The sequence below is a fragment of the Physeter macrocephalus genome, chromosome 18 (assembly GCF_002837175.3).
Source record: "Physeter macrocephalus isolate SW-GA chromosome 18, ASM283717v5, whole genome shotgun sequence".
Taxonomy (NCBI): Eukaryota; Metazoa; Chordata; class Mammalia; order Artiodactyla; family Physeteridae; genus Physeter; species Physeter macrocephalus.
This window is the reverse complement of record NC_041231.1, coordinates 60810739-60830688: the sequence shown is the minus strand read 5'-3', so window position 1 is coordinate 60830688 and position 19950 is coordinate 60810739. Positions and strand designations below refer to the sequence as shown.

The following is a 19950-nucleotide window of genomic DNA, read 5'->3' as shown; positions in this document are numbered from 1 at the left end:
CAGCAACAATTCACACAATAACATAAAAACACCCAGTAGCATATGACCAATCATTACCACTACAAATTTTGCATAAAGTTCAAATCTCAAAAATGTTTAAGTACTTAACACAGATTTCTACCATTAAACGTATCTAATTTTTTCAAAACACCCAAGACTTTCTAGTTCAAGAATATAGATTTAATATTACCCAAAACACAGAGTATCACAGGAGAAGATGCACTAGACAATTACAACAGTCTTTACTTTTAGTTTTAACTCTGCCACTCAAGACAATCTAGTGGCCCACAGAAATTCAATTAAATTGTTTGTGGTTAGATCCTATAAACTTTAAAGTTAATATTCGTAATTGAGTTCCAAAATTTTAAGCATATCAGATATATTCAATGCCTCTAAGGGAGTTTTCGTTTTTATAGACTACAACATACACTAGTAACTTTAAGTCATGTGAGTTTACTGCTTAAACTTAGTGAAAGACCTTTGTGATACCCACTTCTATGTTAAATATCTATGCTAGGATGTCACTCTGACCCAAAAATCTCAGTGTAAAAAGTATGCGCAATCCCCTTAGCCATGTGCTCATTCCCTAGAAGTATTAAACAATTCTGAAATAAAAACTATTTCCTAAAACTTAACTAATTTTTCACCATTTTAGCCTCTTCTTTGAACTTTGTCCCTACACTTCCATAATAGAGTCCATTCCTTTATTAAAATACATGCCCAAGTGGAAAAAAAAAAGTGAACCAGTATTTTTCAGTGGTTTCCACCAACTCCCACACAAGAAAATGAAGAGTATTATTAAGGCCCTGGCAGCAACTGCAATGACCATCAACACACACACACTGCTAACTACTAAATGCATCCAACCTGCAAACGTGTAACCAAAAAAAAACATAGGCACAGCTTCCCAGAACAGTCCCAGCCACCAGATTTTGGGGAGAAGAGTGGAATGGGGAGAAGGCTCTGGGGGAAAACAAGGATACAGTAGAATGGGAAGAAGAAATAACGTGCAACTCAATACGGACGAAGCCAGAAGAGATGACGGGAAGTCATGGGATCACCTGGTCACCTTGAACCTGTTAAAGTCAGCATGCCAGGCACACCTTAGAGATTCCCACCACCGCCTTCTCCATGCAATCCTTCCTACTCTCAGCTAAGTTAAAGCTATTTCCTCAAAAGGTTAAGGAAGTATCCCTGCTCCTACAGTAAATTCCTAGAGCTCAGAATTAAATGAGTAAATTCCCCAAAATTAAAACTATCATTACAGATAACTCAGAAGGACTTTATTTATTTGCTTTGAGCAAAAGAAAAAAACAAATATGAGTATGTATACAATCAGTACTGGGATTTAAAAATCATACCCTGGTAAATCTATTATTGTGCCCTTACATTCTTTTTCTTAAAATAGCAAAGCAATCTAGAGAAACAGAAATCAAAGATATCAGTTTTCTGTCATTAAAAGTTTGAAAGTAGAAGTATTTGGAGCAGTGGTTCTCATCTGGGGAAGATTCTGCCCCCCAGAGACATCTGGCAACATCTAGAGACATCTTTGGTTGTCACCACTGGGGAGTGTACTGGCGGCTAGTGAGTGGAGGCCAAGGGTGCTGCTCAACATCCGACAACGCACAAGACATCCCCCACCACAAAGAAGTGTCCACTCCAAAAGGTCAATAGTGCCGAGGGTGAGAAACACTGAGTCAGAAGACAGTTACAAACACTAAAAGTGAGTTACGTCTTTTACATAATTATTCTCCAAAAAATAACTAATGGGAAACACCACTTTCTTTTTTTTCTTTCTTTTTTTTTTACTACAGGTATTCACAAATTATGACCCCGTGCCACAAAATTCTATGACATTAGTCTCTCAAAAATGATGCCAAGGGCTTCCCTGGTGGCGCAGTGGTTGCGCGTCCGCCTGCCGATGCAGGGGAACCGGGTTCGCGCCCCGGTCCGGGGGGATCCCACGTGCCGCGGAGCGGCTGGGCCCGTGAGCCATGGCCGCTGAGCCTGCGCGTCCGGAGCCTGTGCTCCGCAACGGGAGAGGCCACAGCAGTTGGAGGCCCGCGACCAAAAAAAAAAAAAAAAAAAAAAAAAAAATGATGCCAAGGCCACCTTCTTCATCAGACTTCAGGAAAACTTACAGAGTTTCCAGCTGCTCTAAGCAGCAAAGGTAACTAAGCAAGGAATAATATATAGCTGCCCCTATTATTGTAATTACATTCCTTCTATAAATGTCTTCTTAAACAGTAATTATGAGCTCTCCCTTTTCCTTAGAAATTCCCTCTTTTCCCTACATTCTAATTTCTTTTCTTCAGAAAGGCTAATAAATCTCATGGCATACTTAATGGCAGAGGGGGAAATAATTTAATTGTGTCCCTCAATTTTCAGTTAATTGCTCTTTAGAATTCTGAATTCTAAATTTATAGTCCCTTATCATTAATAACATTGAAACTGGTAAAACAAGAAATGTCCAGTATTACTGACAGATATAGGTAAAAACAAATGCAAGCGGAAGTAACTTTAAAGACATTTTTGTTCAAGAAAAATAGTAAACCTTGCTAGTCCTTTTTAATTGAAACAAGAACGTTCATTATTTCTGAGTAATTATTTCTAGATTTTTTTTCCTTTTTGTTTAGTTACCTCATTATATAATGCTCTATCTTTTCCACAAAGTATTAAAATTTATAATGAAATTCTATACTATAGATTTTGTTGTAAGTAGATCTGGGTTCAATTCCTTGCTCTGGTCATTTATGGTATAACCTTAACATCTCTAAGTCTTAATTTTCTTCATTTTACAAACAGCGATAACATGAACCCATCAAATTGTTAGACAAATTAGAAATATGATATTTGAAAAGTACACATCACTGTGTATGACAACCTATGAAACAATGATTACTATAAGTACTATCATAATTAATGTTACAATGATTTAACCACAAAACTTCTATTTTTTAACTTCTAAAAGTATCATCTTTTTTTGGCAACTACAATGAGTTCTGATTAAATGTATATTTAGTATGTCTGGATACAGCCAATAAAGAGAAGGAGAGGCTAGTTGGTCATATACTGGTAGGAACACAGGATGTTTAGTCAGAGGACGTGGGCTGTCACTTACTAGCTGTATGATCCAGGGGAATTTATTTAACTTTGCTGAGCCTGAGTTTCTGAAAATAGGTATATCCACCCAACTTACACAAAATTTTATATACATCCAACAGGCTAATAACTATAAGCTACTATTGAAGTGTTATATATTATTCAGTGTTATGCAGAAATGTGATAATTATGTGATTAAAACCACCATAGTTAGCGTTCATATGTCACGTTGATGCTTAGCTGTCAGTAAAACTTAGTCACTAAAGAATACTTCTCTATATGAATTGGGTAGAAAGATAAGTATGTATAAATGTACATATAATTAATATATAAGAGGAAAAGCCAAAATTATAATAATATATAATAACCCTTAAGTGAGTTACAAACCTTTTATCCACTAAGAAATAATTTTTCTAATTCACGTAGAAATATATCCTAGCCACAACTACTGGAACTCTAGTCCTGAAAATTTCAAGGTGAATTAGGATTAAAAATAGATATAGCATTAAATAAAGGACAAGTAAAGTCTATTCCAAATTATAAAACTAGTCTTGAAATGATGATCCCAGGCAGTCATTGGTGAACCCTCAATCTTCTCAGAGACAAAATGAGAAAAAGAACATTCAATTCTATTTTTGTTAGGAAGGTTAAAACATACTGCATTCCTTGAACAAAAGCACCAAATAGTAGATAAAAGGCGTATCACCCCATTTTACTTTATGTAAAACATGTGTTCATTCACCTTATGGAATGAAATGCACAAGAAGAGCCACCATTTTTTTAATCATAGCAAATTAAAAGATTACTTGTAAAAATGTCTACATTTTTGAACCATTCAAATGCACTGACCTGTAAAATCTCAGTGAAAATTTTTGAAAAAAAATTAAATTATGTGTAGTCTTATTTGGAGTCTTTTTAAAACTTAAAATTTTTAATAATTCTATCCTTCTCTGTAATATACTATAAAGAAAAAAACATGCAGAAGTCAAAATAAATTATAAGCATTATCTATGTATGCTGCTAAAGCTATGTGCTTGAAAGGCATTCCAAGTGCAAGTGATCCAGAGGCAGAAAGCACCACACATGGAGGACTTTAAATAGTTGCCTGAAGTTATGTCAACATTTTCCTCATTCTTCTGCTCCTGGCCTCGCAGTGCTTCTAAGTCTTCCTCAGGCGGATGAATTACTACTGTGGGAATATCATCACTGGCAGGTGAAACCAGTAGCTCTGGGGCCTGAAGCTGCCTCTGCTGGGAACTTCTGGAGTTCAGGCGACTGAGCCTAGGGCTGGAAGGAGGACTGTTCTGAGGGGTGGGTACTGGGGTTGTACACTTCGAGCCTGCAGGGGTTCCAGCTCTCGAAGAAGGAAGAAGATGACTGAGAAGAAGAGATAAAGGTGATTCTCCTCTCAATGAAAGGTTTGAGGCAGACAGACCTGTTCGCAAAGAGTGGCGGGAGGCTGAAAGGCCTTCCCCTGAGATAAAACAAATAAATGAAAAGTGATGAAGTTCACTGCAGAAGACAAATGAGACACAAAAAAATCAATTTACACCATAAACTGCAAGATTTAAAAAAGATCCAAAATTTCAAATTCATGCTATCAGGGTTAGTATGACAATCAGATTTTTAAATATTTGAAAATCATTGAAAAATGGCTTAAACTATAATTAGTTCTCTGAAGGTGTATCCAAAAATCAAAACAAAAAATAAAAAACAATGCAAATGATAGATGGTTGGGGACGATATTCTGTTAGTAATGAGAATGTCCAATAGTGTGGCTTTAAAATTAAAGAATAATATCAATGGAAAGCTGCTGCTTAAAAAAATGAAAATAGCAAATGAGAATATAACACAAAAATAACCTAAGAAATAACACCCAAAACAAAACTTACCAGCACTGATATTTAGTGCATTTTATCTACATTGCACTGAACCGCTACGTATTCTCTCATAAGAAAAGTCCACATTAATGGTATCTAATAATTCCTAACTTAAAGGTGATATCAGTAACATTAAGTCAATAGGGCATCACCCACTGATAGCACTCTCAAGTAAAATTTAAAAACATAAGACAAGTTATAGGAATTTTTTTTTCAAAAGAGAAACATCAATTTTAAAAGATACATACTCTTGAGCTCATTATCTGATATTAATAAATGTCCTAAAATATGCTTCCATTTCTAAGGCAGCAGATAAATTTTTAAAAATACATAAAATCTTTAACTTAACTACCTAAGAATAAAGTATTTCTTACCAACAAGAGAGATGAGGAAATTAAGTCTACAGTATTTCAAAAGGTCAGGTATAGTTATACTTCAAACACCTGGTTATTCTAATCAAGTGTGGCTTAATGGAATAACATTGTTTTTTCAGGAAAAACATGAGAAAGATAACAACCCCACATGATCTAAGTAATCAAAGCTACATGCTCAAGAGATCCCAGAAATATTAAAAATATGAACTTTTAATCCATAAACCACCACTATTTAGTTAAAAAATAAGCTACATGCAGAAAAAATTGTTAAATTACAACTATAATATAACAAAATAACAGAATGCCCATGCTAAAATGGCATCTAAAAGAAAATAGCCATTGTCTTAGGATTAAACGGAATCAACTGACAATTGGAGAATAATCAGGAACCATTGCATATGGGGAAGAAAGATTTAATATGGTCTCTCTAGCCAAACAAATTCACTTCACTGAAGTAGAGCATATGCAATACATGGAAAGGTGAAAAAAAGACATGACATAGATGGCTTGCTTTCAGATTGAACTTAGGTCCATAAGAGATTTCTTTCATTCTTAAGGTTCCTTGAATATAGAAAGGCACAATTTTAAATAGATTAAGAAGAGTTTTATTAGTCAAATGCTCAGAAGAAAATGGACTTAATTATCTTACACTGAGCTGCAAAAGATGACTAAGTACTGTCAACTTTAGACATGTTAAATCCTACCACCTGTGACTGTGTGCTTGTAGAACAGTTAAAAGCCATACCCTTTTCAGAGACAGAAAAGATGAGCAGAAGGATTTGTGGCCCATCCTCCACTCCTCTTCACTGTAATTCTCACAAGCCTTGGGTAATGGCAGCAACCAGAGGCAGCAGTGACCCTCAAAACCAGCTCCAATTCTTTGCACCTGGATTTTTCCAGTCACTGTCATCAGAGCTATCTTTGAGACCCAAAATAGAACCCCAGTGATAGCATGCCAGCTTTAAGACAGTGACAGAGGTAAACTACAAAAACACATTCTCCCCATGTCCCACATAACCCATGCTAGACCGTGAATGAGAGGGGAGAGCAGCAGTGTGTGGGTCTGTGCCATTCTCAATGGCTTGAAAAAAATCAGCTGCATCATCCCTAGCATAAAACAGGAACAAGCACAAAAACCTTTTACAAATTATGTAAATAAAAAGCAGTGAAATCAGGAGACCAACCCCCAAACACTTGTTTATGCCCAGCAAGTAAAGTATACTCAGGAGAAAAAAAAAAAATCTCTAGGAAAAATCTAATATTAAAGGCCCAAACACAAGACTTAAAATTTTCAAAAGATTAAATTTATAGATAATAATTTATGGCTCTTTTATCAAATATACAAGAATTCTTCAGCAGAAACAAAAAAGCAAGAAGGAGAGTAATTCAGGGTTACGTATAGTGTAGTGTTTAAATATTACCAATACTTAAATGTCCCATTTTAACAGAGTAAATGCTTAATTTTTTCATCTAAGTAATTTCCACAGATAATTCTGTCACGCTGTAAAGACATTTTAGAAATGAAATCTTTAAATGCACAAATTATTATTTTAAAGAGAATTAAAAAGATAAAGGCCTATGTAATTATCTAGAAAAATGTTTCTTTTCCCGAATGCTAATTGTAACACACTGGAATGCCATTAGTGTAGACGTGTTAGCAAAAATTGAATGCCACAACTTATCTCACCATTCCTTTCAAGCAAGTGAGGGTCAGAATGTTTCTTGCCTATATCTGCAAAAGATCGAACAAGGGGAATCCGGCTGGTGAACCTTTTCTCATTCTGATGATGGTGCCTCTTCAGAAGGGCTTCTCTGACATTCTCTCTTATGGACTCGTCCAACTGGCCAGAGGCGATCATGTTGTCCAATACCATATCTAGGCAAAGAAAAATACATAGATAACAATCATTTTTATTAAATAAACTAACATTTGGATGACTATAACACAAAATAAATCTTAAGTGGAATCTTACCAGAAAAATAAGACTCTTAAATAGCTCTAGAAAGTATCATTCTCTTCTAATACTGAATAATGGATGCATAAAGATAAATATGAACATTATCCAACAAAAATGAACATATTAATAGAGACCCTTATTTTAATAAATACTATTATTTATTGAAAAACTACTGTTATTCACCAATAGCCTTCCTATATAGTTGAAGGTGCTTTACTGATGATACAATAAATTCTATTAAAATGAATATTCAAATATTGGCTTCCTAAGAAGTGAAGGTATTTTCTTGCTTCACCTCATACTTTTCCCCCCAACTGTAGATGAATATCTGTACTCATTCATTTAATCATTAACTATTTACTGAGTACCTATTGTGTGTTGGGAATACAGCAATTAACTAAGCAGATCAAGTTTCTGCTCTCACTCGTCCAGAGGTAGAAAAACCAGTGAGTAACTGAATAGATAAAATATGAAGTAATAAGTTTTAGAAAGATGACTATATCAGGCTGTGAGGGAGGTGTGGGAAATGGGGAGACTGATGGCAATGACATTTTATACATTACTGTGGTGCCTGGACTATTTTTAATTTATAAAGTACATATAAATATTTTTTTAAAGTGGCAGTAACTTGAGATAAGAGTCAGGCTTTCAAATCTATGATAAGGTTCCTCCGACAGAAAACTGGAAGGGATCAATCAACCTAGCAGGTAAACTCTTAACAGCAACACCATGACTGCAGGCTACCATACAAATGAACACTGGATTATACATTTACTAAAATATTATATTGTATTATGTGATAATTAAAAGCCAAAGTAAGACATTGAATATGTCTAAATTCAATATTTCTAATCCTAACTCAGTTTTTCAGTCATTTATATAAAACAAGAAAGTAAGGACTTTGATAACTTAAAGATTTGCATGCAGCACAAGGTCAAATCTATCAATCTGGTAATATCAACGTACTGATATTTCTAGCCTGAGAAATTCTAATAAATTTATGGTCCTCTTGAAGATCAAATACATTAGTTTTTTGTTTTTATATTGGGCAATCTATAATGGTAGTCACACTATCAAATGTATTACTACTGAACTTGATATTGGTTTTAAGCAACTTCAGTTAATGACCAAATAGCTTTATCACAGCTATCTTTTCCTTCTTTCTACCTCCACAGTATCCTTCGATTTTCTCTCCTTCGTTTCCATTGCTACTACCTACCAGACATCAGATCGTCATCACTTCTTGCTTAGACATTCCAAGAGAATAAATGACCTCATTGCTTCTAACCTCTTCTTATCCAAAGCCACCCTACCTCTTCTTGCCAGAATGATATCCCTGACATACATCGAGATCATACTATTCTCCAACTTAAAAATCATTGAGGGCTTCCATGGTGGTGCAGTGGTTGAGAGTCCGCCTGCTGATGCAGAGGACACAGGTTCGTGCCCCGGTCCAGGAGGATCCCACATGCCGCGGAGCGGCTGGGCCCGTGGGCCATGGCCGCTGGGCCTGCACGTCTGGAGCCTGTGCTCCACAACGGGAGAGGCCACAACAGTGAGAGGCCCGCGTACCGCAAAAAAAATAAAAAATAAAAAATAATTGACAGCCAAAATGCCTACCAAATAAAATCCAATTTCTTAACCCAGTAATTCAAGGCTAGTCACAATCCACCTCTAATTTATTTTTCTAATATATCTCAAGAAATCTGTATACTCACAGAGAATTGACTTTTTTGAGATTCATAGCTGTCTATACTTTCTAGACTTTTCTTCCTTCTTTTCCTCCTCCTTAGAATACTTTCTTTTCTCTTGCACCACCCGGCTCCCTATCGACATGTGTTCAAATTCTATGGATAAGTTGTATAGTTAATGTACTCTCTGTATCTTCCCCAGATACCCTGGTCCAGAAAACAAAGAAACAAAAAGCTCCTTCCTCTTAATTTCCAGAGAACAGACTCCATATCCTGCTTATGGCACTAGTCACTTTTTTCTTGATAACTGTAGTTACATCTCTCTGATTTAAACTTTTAGACTCCAAACTTATCAAAGACAAAAAGGGTTTTTATATGTCTACTCCTCATACTGCCCTGCACAGAATGGGAGCTCAACATGTAACTGTCCAATCAATGGTCTAAAATTCCACTTTATTTTCCTTATTTAAGTATCTCTAACTTCATTACAATTTAACTATAAAGAAGTCACTTTGCTATCACCTGCTATTTCATCAAGAGTGCTTGCTCTCATATCCAGCATGACTGTTCCATTTAGGATGCAACTTCTCAGTTCAAAAAGACTGTGCAAAGAGAGGGTCGCCACATAAGGCTTACTCCACCGGTCACCACCGTCTTCAACATCCTCTTCAAATTTCAGCCATCTGAAATGTATAATGTATAACAATATTTTACAAATAATGATTCCATTTGTTTATTTTAATATGATAAACATAAGCTTGTTCTTTTAAACAGAAACAAAGATCACCACCACCAAAACAAAATTTCGCTACAAAACATTTTTACAAATTAGGCTAATGGTCTATAATGTCGATAGGCACAAGTTACCTTTGTAGTTCCTCTTTCTATTCTAGCTATCGCTGTAGTAAGTTTACAGAAACAAACTCTGCAATTTCATAGTTTCAGCTTCCAATCTTATTTTAAACTTTAAATACACAAGATGTTGATTTTTCAAACTTGTTTCCTCTAATTAAAGACATTAAAATCTACAGTAACATATTTCCTTTTGTTATATTATAGTATTAAGACTTATTTAAGGAAACAAATTTTGAGAATAAAGATAAAATTTCCAGACAGAAGGAAATTCTCTATTCATTGTTTTAAAGCACTGGATGTCTCAATTTCAATTTTGTGTTCTCATTACAAAAAGAAACCAAGTAAAGGCAGTTAAAAACTGAGAGAGTATCATCACCTGGCAGTTTCTTTCCATTCATATTCTTCTCCATCTCTGTAGCACAGCTCATCCATTTCCGTGAAGAGATCATGGGGAATGTGTTCTTCATCATCATCTTCGGTACCCAGGATGAACTGGACTCTCTGGGATGGTGTGTCTTGACAAAATCAGAATTTAAAAATATACACTCAAAATTTTCCTCAACTAATACAAAGGTAAATTCAAAATTTTGAAAATGAAATGCTTTTGTTATAAATATATTCCATCAGAACAAATTTGTTTTCATTGTTATTAAAATACTATAATTCTGGAAGGAAACAAGTACCAACAATCTAGAACAAAAGAATTTTACAGAAAGATCACCTTCACAGATGAAAAAGAAAAATTATATATTAAAGTCACACTAATCTTTAACAAACTAATGTAAATCAAACAAATAACAGTAAGCAACATTCAAAAACAAGAAAACACTATGCATAAGACAGGACCTTTTCCTCACCAAAAATAGATGGAAATGTTAGATAATATAGAACATTTCAAATATTTAATTAATATGTAGTTAAGTTCAAGAGTAAAAAAAGAAATCCCCAAGTTCAAAAAAAAGGATGAGAAAACTCAAAACTAACTTTTCCTACTATCATGGAGAAGCAAAAGTCTGTCAGCTGAGGTTAGGGAGGTAGACAGGTCACTGCCGCTCGTGACATCTGAGTTTAAAACCACCTGTGTGGTACAGGATCCCCAAACAGAGAAATTAGCATACATTCTAGTCCAGGACAGTTGAAAGCCCCAGGGGTCCCAGAATAAACACTGAAGCACACAACAAGCATCAATTAAAAACAAAATCAAATTCTTCCAAATATAATAGAGGTCAAACACAAAATTTACATCTAAGTAAACAAACCTCCAGGAACTTACAGCTGCAAGAGGGATATTAAAACAGGTTAAAAAGTAGATTAGAAGGACTTCTTTGGTGGTGCGGTGGTTAAGAATCCACCTGCCAATGCAAGGGACATGGGTTCAAGCCCTGGTCCAGGAAGATCCCACATGCCACGGAGCAACTGCGCCCGTGCACCACAACTACTGAGCCTGCGCTCTAGAGCCTGCGTGCCACAACTACTGAAGCCCACGCACCTAGAGCCCGTGCTCCACAATAAGAGAAGCCATCGCAATGAGAAGCCCGTGCACCGCAACAAAGAGTAGTCCCCACTTTCCACAACTAGAGAAAGCCTGCATGCAGCAACGAAGACCCAACACAGCCAAAAATAAATAAATAAATAAATTTATTTTTTTTTAAAAAGTAGATTAGAAATAAAATTGTTAAAGGAAAAGACAGATCTAAGGAGGAGGAGGTTATACCGAATGCATCAATGACAAATAAGACAATAACACGCAAGGTTAAGAGATACAGAAAACAGAATTAAAAAGTCGCACAAGAAAAATTCCAGAAAGAGGAAAATATACAGAACAGGGGAAGAGGCAGTATGAAAAACATATCTGAAACTTGTCCAGTATGTACACGACATGGGTCTTCATAATGAAGGAATACGCTAAGACCGATGCAGGACAAACAAAAACACAATGTAACTGAACTTCCTAATATTTGAACATTTCAACAATTAGGTCTTGCACATCTTTTGTGAAATTCATCCCCAAGTAATATTTCTGGTGCCATTGTGTTGTTTTTTATTTCAGTTTCTGATTGCTCATTGCTACTATATAGAAATACAGTTAATTCTGTACACTGATTCTGTATACTGTAACCTTGCTAAACTCACTTAGTTCTGTAATTTTGTAGATTGCTTAGGATTTGCTACAAATATGATTCTGTAACTGTGAAAAAAAACAATTTTACTTCTTTGTTTACCTTCTGGATGCATTTCATTTCTTTCTTGCCTTATTACACTGGCTACGTGTGCCAGTACCATGTTGTACAGAAGTGGTGAGAGAAGACATCCTTGCCTTTTCCCAATTCATAGGGAGAAAACATTCAGTCTTTCACCAGCATTTCTAAATGCTCTATATCACAATGAAGAAGTTTTCTAATATTCCTAGTTTGCAAGGAGATAAAATTCTAGAACAGAATTTAGAAAAATTCTAAATAAATAGAATTTGTTAGATGTAGATAAATAGAATTTATCTAAAGACAGAATTTTAACTCCTAGCAAAGTAGGGGAGTGGAATTTTGTCAAAGGCTTTTTCTGTCTTATTGCTATGATTATATAGGTTTTTCTCCTTTATACTATTAATATGTTTATTTACATTGATAGATGTTTAAATTTTAAACCAACCCTGCATTTCCACTTATCGTATTAATTTCCTATTGCTGCTATAACAAATTTCCACAAATTTAGTGGCTTAAATAATACAAATTTATTCTCTTATAGTTCTGGAGACCAGAAGTCCAAAATGAATTTTACACAGGGCTGAAAAATCATGGGCTGGTTCTTTCTGGAGGCTCTCGGGGAAAATCCATTTCATTACCTTTTCTAGCTTCTGGAGGCTGCCTACATTCCTTAGGTCTGGACGCCTCCTCATTCCATCACTATAACTACTGTCTCCTCTCTGATCTTCTGACTCCTTGTGATTAAATCTGGCCCATCTGCATTAATCCAGCATAATCTCCACTTCTCAAAATCCTTTAACTTAGTCACATCTACAGATTCACTTTTGCCAAATAAGGTTAACATTCACAGGTTCCAGACAGTAGGAATATGGACATTGTGGGGGCCACTATTCAGATTACCACCATCATGATGTATTATCCCTCTTAAGTATTGCTGGATAAGATATGCTTTTATTTTGTTAAGGGTTTCTGAATCTATATTCATGAGAAATAATTAGTGTGTAGTTTTATTCTATTGTAACATCTTCATCAGGTTTTGGTATCAGGGTAATGCTAGATTCACAATATGAATGAGAAAGTGTCAATTTTCTAGCAGAGTCTGTGTTATTTTTTATATGTTTGATGCCATTTGGGAGTAAATTTCCATTGTGGGAATGCTTTAGACTACAAATTCAATTTCTTTTTATACACCCTTGTCTTCAATTTTCTAGCAGAGTCTGTGTTATTTTTTATATGTTTGATGCCATTTGGGAGTAAATTTCCATTGTGGGAATGCTTTAGACTACAAATTCAATTTCTTTTTATACACGTAGGATAATTCAAGTTACCCATTTCTGCTTAATAGCATGTATTCCTAAGAAACTTTCCCATTTAATCTGAAGTATCAATTTTGTTGGCATAAAATCATTCATAATATTCCCTCCTTATTCTTTAATATCTGTAGAATCTGTACTGAAAATTTCTGGTGCTGGTCATTTGTATCTTTTTTCCCTCACCTGATCAGTCTGGCTATTTAGATTTCTCAATTTTATTGATCTTTTCAAAGAACCAGATTTCAGTTTGATTGATTTTTGCTACTATTGGTCTGATTTTTATTTTATTCGTTTCTGCTTTCATTTTTATTGTTTCTTTTCTTTTGCTTATTTAGGCTTAATTTGCTCTATTTTTTCCTTCAACTTCTTAAGTTACAAGCTTAAATCATTGATTAGGTCTTTCTTGTTCTGCGTTTTTTAAATTAATTTCTTTATTTAAATTTATGTGTTTGCACTGTGTCTTACTTGCAATAGGTGGGCGGCTCGGTTGTGGCATGCAAACTCCCGAATTCCCACCTGCGGCATGCATGTGGAATCCAGTTCCCGGACCAGGGATCGAACCCAGGCCCCCTTCACTGGGAGCACGGAGTCTCTACCACTGTGCCACCAGGGAAGTCCCTTCTTTTCTAGTATAAAAACTAAATGCTATACGTTTTTCTCTAAGCACTGCTTTACGTATATCTAACATATTCTAATATGTAGGCAGTCCTCACTTTGCACAGTACCATGCTAAATGAAACCTGTGTGGGTCAGAACTGTGTCCTCACTTTGCACAGTACCATGCTAAATGAAACCTGTGTGGGTCAGAACTGTGTCCTCACTTTGCAAGATTCTCTCTCAATTTTCTGCCTGTACTGTGTTTTCCCTTTCATGAGTTCAATATATTTTCTAATTTCTGTTGTGATTGAATCTTTAACCCATGGGTTACGGAGAAACTTCGCGCTTAATTGCCAAATATCTGGGCATTTTTCTTAATATCTTTTTAGTTTAATTCTATTTGTGGTCAGAGAATACACTTTCAGTCTTTTTAAATGTATTAAGACTTGTTTTATGGCCTAGAATAGGATATTGGTTAAATCTTCAATATGCAATTGTAAAGAACGTGTATTCTGCTATGGTTGGGTAAAATGTTCTATGCATGTGACTATCAACCTGACTGACAGTGTTATTTAGGTCTTCTATATCCTTACTGATTTTTTGTTTACTTGCTCTATCCATTACTGAGAAAGGAGACTTGCAATCTCCATCTATACTTGTGGATTTCTCTTCCTCTTTTCAATTTTATCACTTTTTGCTTCATGGATTTTGAAGCTGTTGTTATATACATTTAGGACTGTTATGTCTTGGTTTCAGCAGTTTGATTTTTATGTGACTTTGTGTGGTTTTTCTTCATGTTTCTTCCGCTTGGGTTTTGCTGAATTCCTTGGACCTGTGAGTTCAGACTTTTTATTAATTTTGGAAATTTTTCTGGCACTCCAATTTTACATATGATAGACTACCTGATACTGTCCAACAAATTACTGATGCTGTTTATTGGTCTTCAGACTTTTTTTCTTTCATTTTGATTAGTTTCTATCACAATATCTTCAAAAATCACTTATCTTTTTTATTCTGTAATGTCAAATCATCTGTTAATCTTATCTAGTGTACTACTCATTTCAGATACAGCATTTTTCATCTGTAGAAGTTCCAAGTGGTACTTTCATATATTTTCAGCCTCTCTCTTCTTGAACATATAAAGAATATTTATTATACTGCTTTAACATGCTTGTTTTAGAACTCCATTAACTTTGTCATTTCTCGATCTGTTTCTTTTTTTTTAACATCTTTATTGGAGTATAATTGCTTTAAAATGGTGTGTTAGCTTCCGTTTTATAACAAAGTGAATCAGTTATACTGATACATATGAACCCATATCTCTTCCCTCTTGTGTCTCCCTCCCTCCCACCCATCTAGGTGGTCACAAAGCACTGAGCTGATCTCCCTCTGCTATGCGGCTGCTTCCCACTAGCTATCTATTTTATGTTTGGTAGTGTATATATGTCCACGCCACTCTCTCACTTTATCCCAGCTTACCCTTCCCCCTCCCCGTATCCTCAAGTCCATTCTCTAGTAGGTCCGTGTCTTTATTTCCGTCTTGCCCGTAGTCATTTTGAATTATCGTTTTCTCAGGGTATATGTCCAGTAGTGGGAGTGCTAGGTCGTATGGCAGTTCTACTTTTAGTTTTTGTGTTTCTTTTATTCAAACAAAAAGTCACAAAAATTATAATCATCCTCATCACTTCACTCAGTCCCATGTAATTTTTTTTTCACCTTGATGTTTTGTTAGAACGTTTATGAATTCATCAGTTTTCCATTAGAGTTCTGAAAATGCTTATTCATTCAGTTCAGCAGTATAGTCAGTTACCAGAAACCTGTACTTGTCAGTCTTTTCCATGAATTCCTTGAAGATGAAACCCTTTTATAAGAATATTTTTTCAAAACCATCAGAGTACGCCCAGAACTCTCTGTAAATGACAAAAGACTTAAAAATGACCATGGTTAAAGATTTGATGAAAGTTATTAATAATGCAATTGACAAGAAAATTTAGTTATTTCTGAAATATACATTTTAAAGTAATAACTAGAATTATGACTTATAACATTATACCAGAACATATAAGATTTTTAGAAATTTCATGTAATGTCTGAAACATTTATATTAACATATTTCCATACAAATAACCCAAAGAAAGTTTAGTATTAGTTGTTTTTTTTGTTTGTTTGTTTTTTTATACTGCAGGTTCTTATTAGTCATCAATTTTATACACATCAGTGTATACATGTCAGTCCCAATCGCCCAATTCAGCACACCACCATCCCCACCCCACGGTGGTATTCCCCCCTTGGTGTCCATACGTTTGTTCTCTACATCAGTATCTCAACTTCTGCCCTGCAAACCGGTTCATCTGTACCATTTTTCTAGGTTCCACATACATGCGTTACTATACAATATTTGTTTTTCTCTCTCTGACGTACTTCACTCTGTATGACAGTCTCTAGATTCATCCATGTCTAAACAAATGACTCCATTTCATTCTTTTTATGTCTAAGTAATATTCCATTGTATATATGTACCACAACTTCTTTATCCATTCGTCTGTTGTGGGCATTTAGGTTGCTTCCATGACCTGGCCATTGTAAACAGTGCTGCAATGAACATTGGGGTGCATGTGTCTTTTTGAGTTATGGTTTTCTCTGGGTATATGCCCAGTAGTGGGATTGCTGGATCATATGGTAATTCTATTTTTAGCTTTTTAAGGAACCTCCATACTGTTCCCCATAGTGTCTGTATCAATTTACATTCCCACCGACAGTGCAAGAGTGTCCCCTTTTCTCCACATCCTCTCCAGCATTGTTTGTAGATTTCTTGATGATGGCCATTCTGACCAGTGTGTGATATCCCACTGTAGATCTGATTTGTATTTCCTAATTATTAATGATGTTGAGCATTCTTTCATGTGTTTGTTGGCAATCTGTATATATTCTTCGGAGAAATGTCTACTTAAGTCTTCTGCCCATTTTTGGATTGGGTTGTTTGCTTTTTTGATATTGAGCTGCATGAGAGGCTTATAAATTTTGAAGATGAATCCTTTGCAAGCTGCTTCATTTGCAAATATTTTCTCCCATTCTGAGGGTTGTCTTTTTGCCTTGTTTATGGTTTCCTTTGCTGTGCAAAAGCTTTTAACTTTCATTAGGTCCCATTTGTTTACTTTTGTTTTTATTCCCATTTCTCTAGGAGGTGGGTCAAAAAGGATCTTGCTGTGACTTATGTCAGAGTGTTCTGCCTAAGTTTTCCTCTAAGAGTTTTATAGTGTCTGGTCTTACATTTATGTCTTTAAACCATTTTGAGTTTACCTTTGTGTATGGTGTTAGGGAGTGTTCTAATTTCATTCTTTTACATGTAGCTGTACAGTTTTCCCAGCACCACTTAGTGAAGAGGGTGCCTTTCTCATTTGTATATTGCGGCCTCCTTTATCAAAGATAAGGTGACCATATGTGCATGGGTTTATCTCTGGGCTTTCTATCCTGTTCCATGGATCTATATTTCTGTTTTTGTGCCAGTACCATATTGTCTTGATTACTGTAGCTTTGTAGTATAGTCTGAAGTCAGGGAAACTGATTCCTCCTGCTCCATTTTTCTTTCTCAAGATTGCTTTGGCTATTCGGGGTCTTTTGTGTTTCCTTACAAATTGTGAAATTTTTTGTCCTAGTTTTGTGAAAAATAGCAGTGGTAGTTTGATAGGGATTGTATTGAATCTGTAGATTGCTTTGGGTAATATACTCATTTTCACAATGTTGATTCTTCCAATCCAAGAGCATGATATATCTCTCCATCTGTATCATCTTTAATTTCTTTCATCAGTGTCTTAAATTTTCTGCATACAGGTCTTTTGTCTCCTTACGTAGGTTTATTCCTTGGTGGCATCTTTTTTAGGATTCTCTAGGTATAGTATGTCACTTGCAAACAGTGACAGCTTTACTTCTTCTTTTCCTATTTGGATTCCTTTAATTTCCATTGAGAACAATGCTGGCTGTGGGTTTGTCATATATGGCCTTTATTATGTTGAGGAAAGTTCCCTCTATGCCTACTTTCTGCAGGGTTTTTATCATAAATGGGTGTTGAATTTTGTCAAAAGCTTTCTCTGCATCTATTGAGATGATCATATGATTTTTCTCCTTCAATTTGTTCATATGGTGTATCACATTGATTGATTTGCGTATATTGAAGAATTCTTGCATTCGTGAGATAAAACTCACTTGATCATGGTATTTGATCCTTTTAATGTGCTGTTGGATTGTTTGCTAGTATTTTGTTGAGGATTTTTGCATCTATGTTCATCAGTGATATTGGCCTGTAGTTTTCTTTCTTTGTGACATCTTTGTCTGCTTTTGATATCAGGATGATGGTGGCCTCGTACAATGAGTTTGGGAGTGTTCCTCCCTCTGCTATCTTTTGGAAGAGTTTGAGAAGGATAGGTTGTTACTTCTCCTTTTTCATTTCTAATTCTATTGATTTGACTCATCCCTTTTTTTCTTGTTGCATCTGGCTAATAGTTTATCAATTTTGTTTATCTTCTCAAAGAAACAGCTTTTAGTTTTATTGATCTTTGCTATCATTTCCTTCATTTCTTTTTCATTTATTTCTGATCTGATCTTTATGATTTCTTTCCTTCTGCTAACTTTGGGGATTTTTTGTTCTTCTTTCTCTAATTGCTTTAGGTGCAAGGTTAGGTTGTTTATTTGAGATATTTCTTGTTCTTAAGGTAGGACTGTATTGCTATAAACTTCCCTTACAACTGCTTTTGCTGCATCCCATAGGTTTTGGGTCTTGGGTCGTCGTGTTTTCACTGTCATTTTTTTATAGGTATTTTTTGATTTCTTGAGTGATCTCTTGGTTATTAAGTAGTGTATTCTTTAGCCTCCATGTGTTTGTATTTTTTACAGATTCTGTCTTGTAATTGATATCTAGTCTCATAGCATTGTGGTTGGAAAAGATACTTGATATGATTTCAGTTTTCTTAAATTTACCAAGGCTCGATTTGTGACCCAAGAAGATATGATCTATCCTGGAGAATGTTCCATGAGCACTTGAGAAGAATGTGTATTGTTGTTTTTGGATGGAATGTCCTATAATTATCAATTAAGCCCATCCTATTTAATGCATCATTTAAAGCTTGTGTTTCCTTATTTAGTCTCATTTTGGATGATCTGTCCATTGGTGAAAGGGGGGTGCTAAAGTCCCCTACTATGATTGTGTTACTGTTGATTTCCTTTTTATGGCTGTTAGTATTTGCTTAATGTATTGAGATGCTACGTTGGGTGTATAAATATTTACAATTGTTATATCTTCTTCTTGGATTGATCCCCTGATCATTATGTAGTGTCCTTCTTTGTCTCTTGTAATAGTTTGTGCTAAAGTCTATTTTGTCTGATATGAGAATTGCTACTCCAGCTTTCTTTTGATTTCCATTTGCATGGAATATCTTTTTCCATCCCTCCACTTTGAGTCTGTATGTGTCCCTAGGTCTGAAGTGGGTCTCTTGTAGACAGCATATATATGGGTCTTGTTTTTGTATCCATTCAGCCAGTCTATATCTTTTGGTTGGAGCATTTAATCCATTTACATTTATGGTAATTATCGATACGTATGTTCCTATTACCATTTACTTAATTGTTTTGGGTTTGTTATTGTAGGTCTTTTCCTTCTCTTTTTTTTCCTGCCTAGAAAAGTTCCTTTAGCATTTGTTGTAAAGCTGGTTTGGTGGTGCTGAATTCTCTCAGCTTTTGCTGGTCTGTCAAGCTTTTAATTTGTCTGTCAAATCTGAATGAGATCCTTGCTGGGTAGAGTAATTTTGGTTGTAGGTGTTTCTCCTTCATCACTTTAAATATGTCCTGTTACTCCCTTCAGGCTTGCAGAGTTTCTGCTGACAGATCACCTCTTAACCTTATGGGGATTCCCTTGTATGTTATTTGTTGTTTTCCCTTGCTGCTTTTAATATTTTTTCTTTGTATTTAATTTTTGATAGTTTGATT

General features: G+C 35.3%; 1 protein-coding gene across 9 annotated transcripts in view; it reads right to left on the bottom strand.

Annotated features, from left to right (window-relative positions):
• Positions 1 to 19950, bottom strand: part of SLC4A7 (solute carrier family 4 member 7) — a 121021-nt gene that overhangs the window by 47758 nt on the left and 53313 nt on the right. For 4 of the 9 annotated variants that reach the window (XM_024116502.3, XM_028479172.2, XM_028479170.2 and 1 more), the window contains 4 exons: positions 10237 to 10375; positions 9528 to 9688; positions 7044 to 7232; positions 4208 to 4576 (listed from right to left, as the gene is read on the bottom strand). In XM_024116502.3, coding sequence (XP_023972270.1) covers positions 4208 to 4576; positions 7044 to 7232; positions 9528 to 9688; positions 10237 to 10375 — 858 coding nt within the window. The remainder of the gene's footprint in view (positions 1 to 4207; positions 4577 to 7043; positions 7233 to 9527; positions 9689 to 10236; positions 10376 to 19950) is intronic. The other 5 variants (XM_024116500.3, XM_028479176.2, XM_055079656.1 and 2 more) reach the window with 2 other exon arrangements.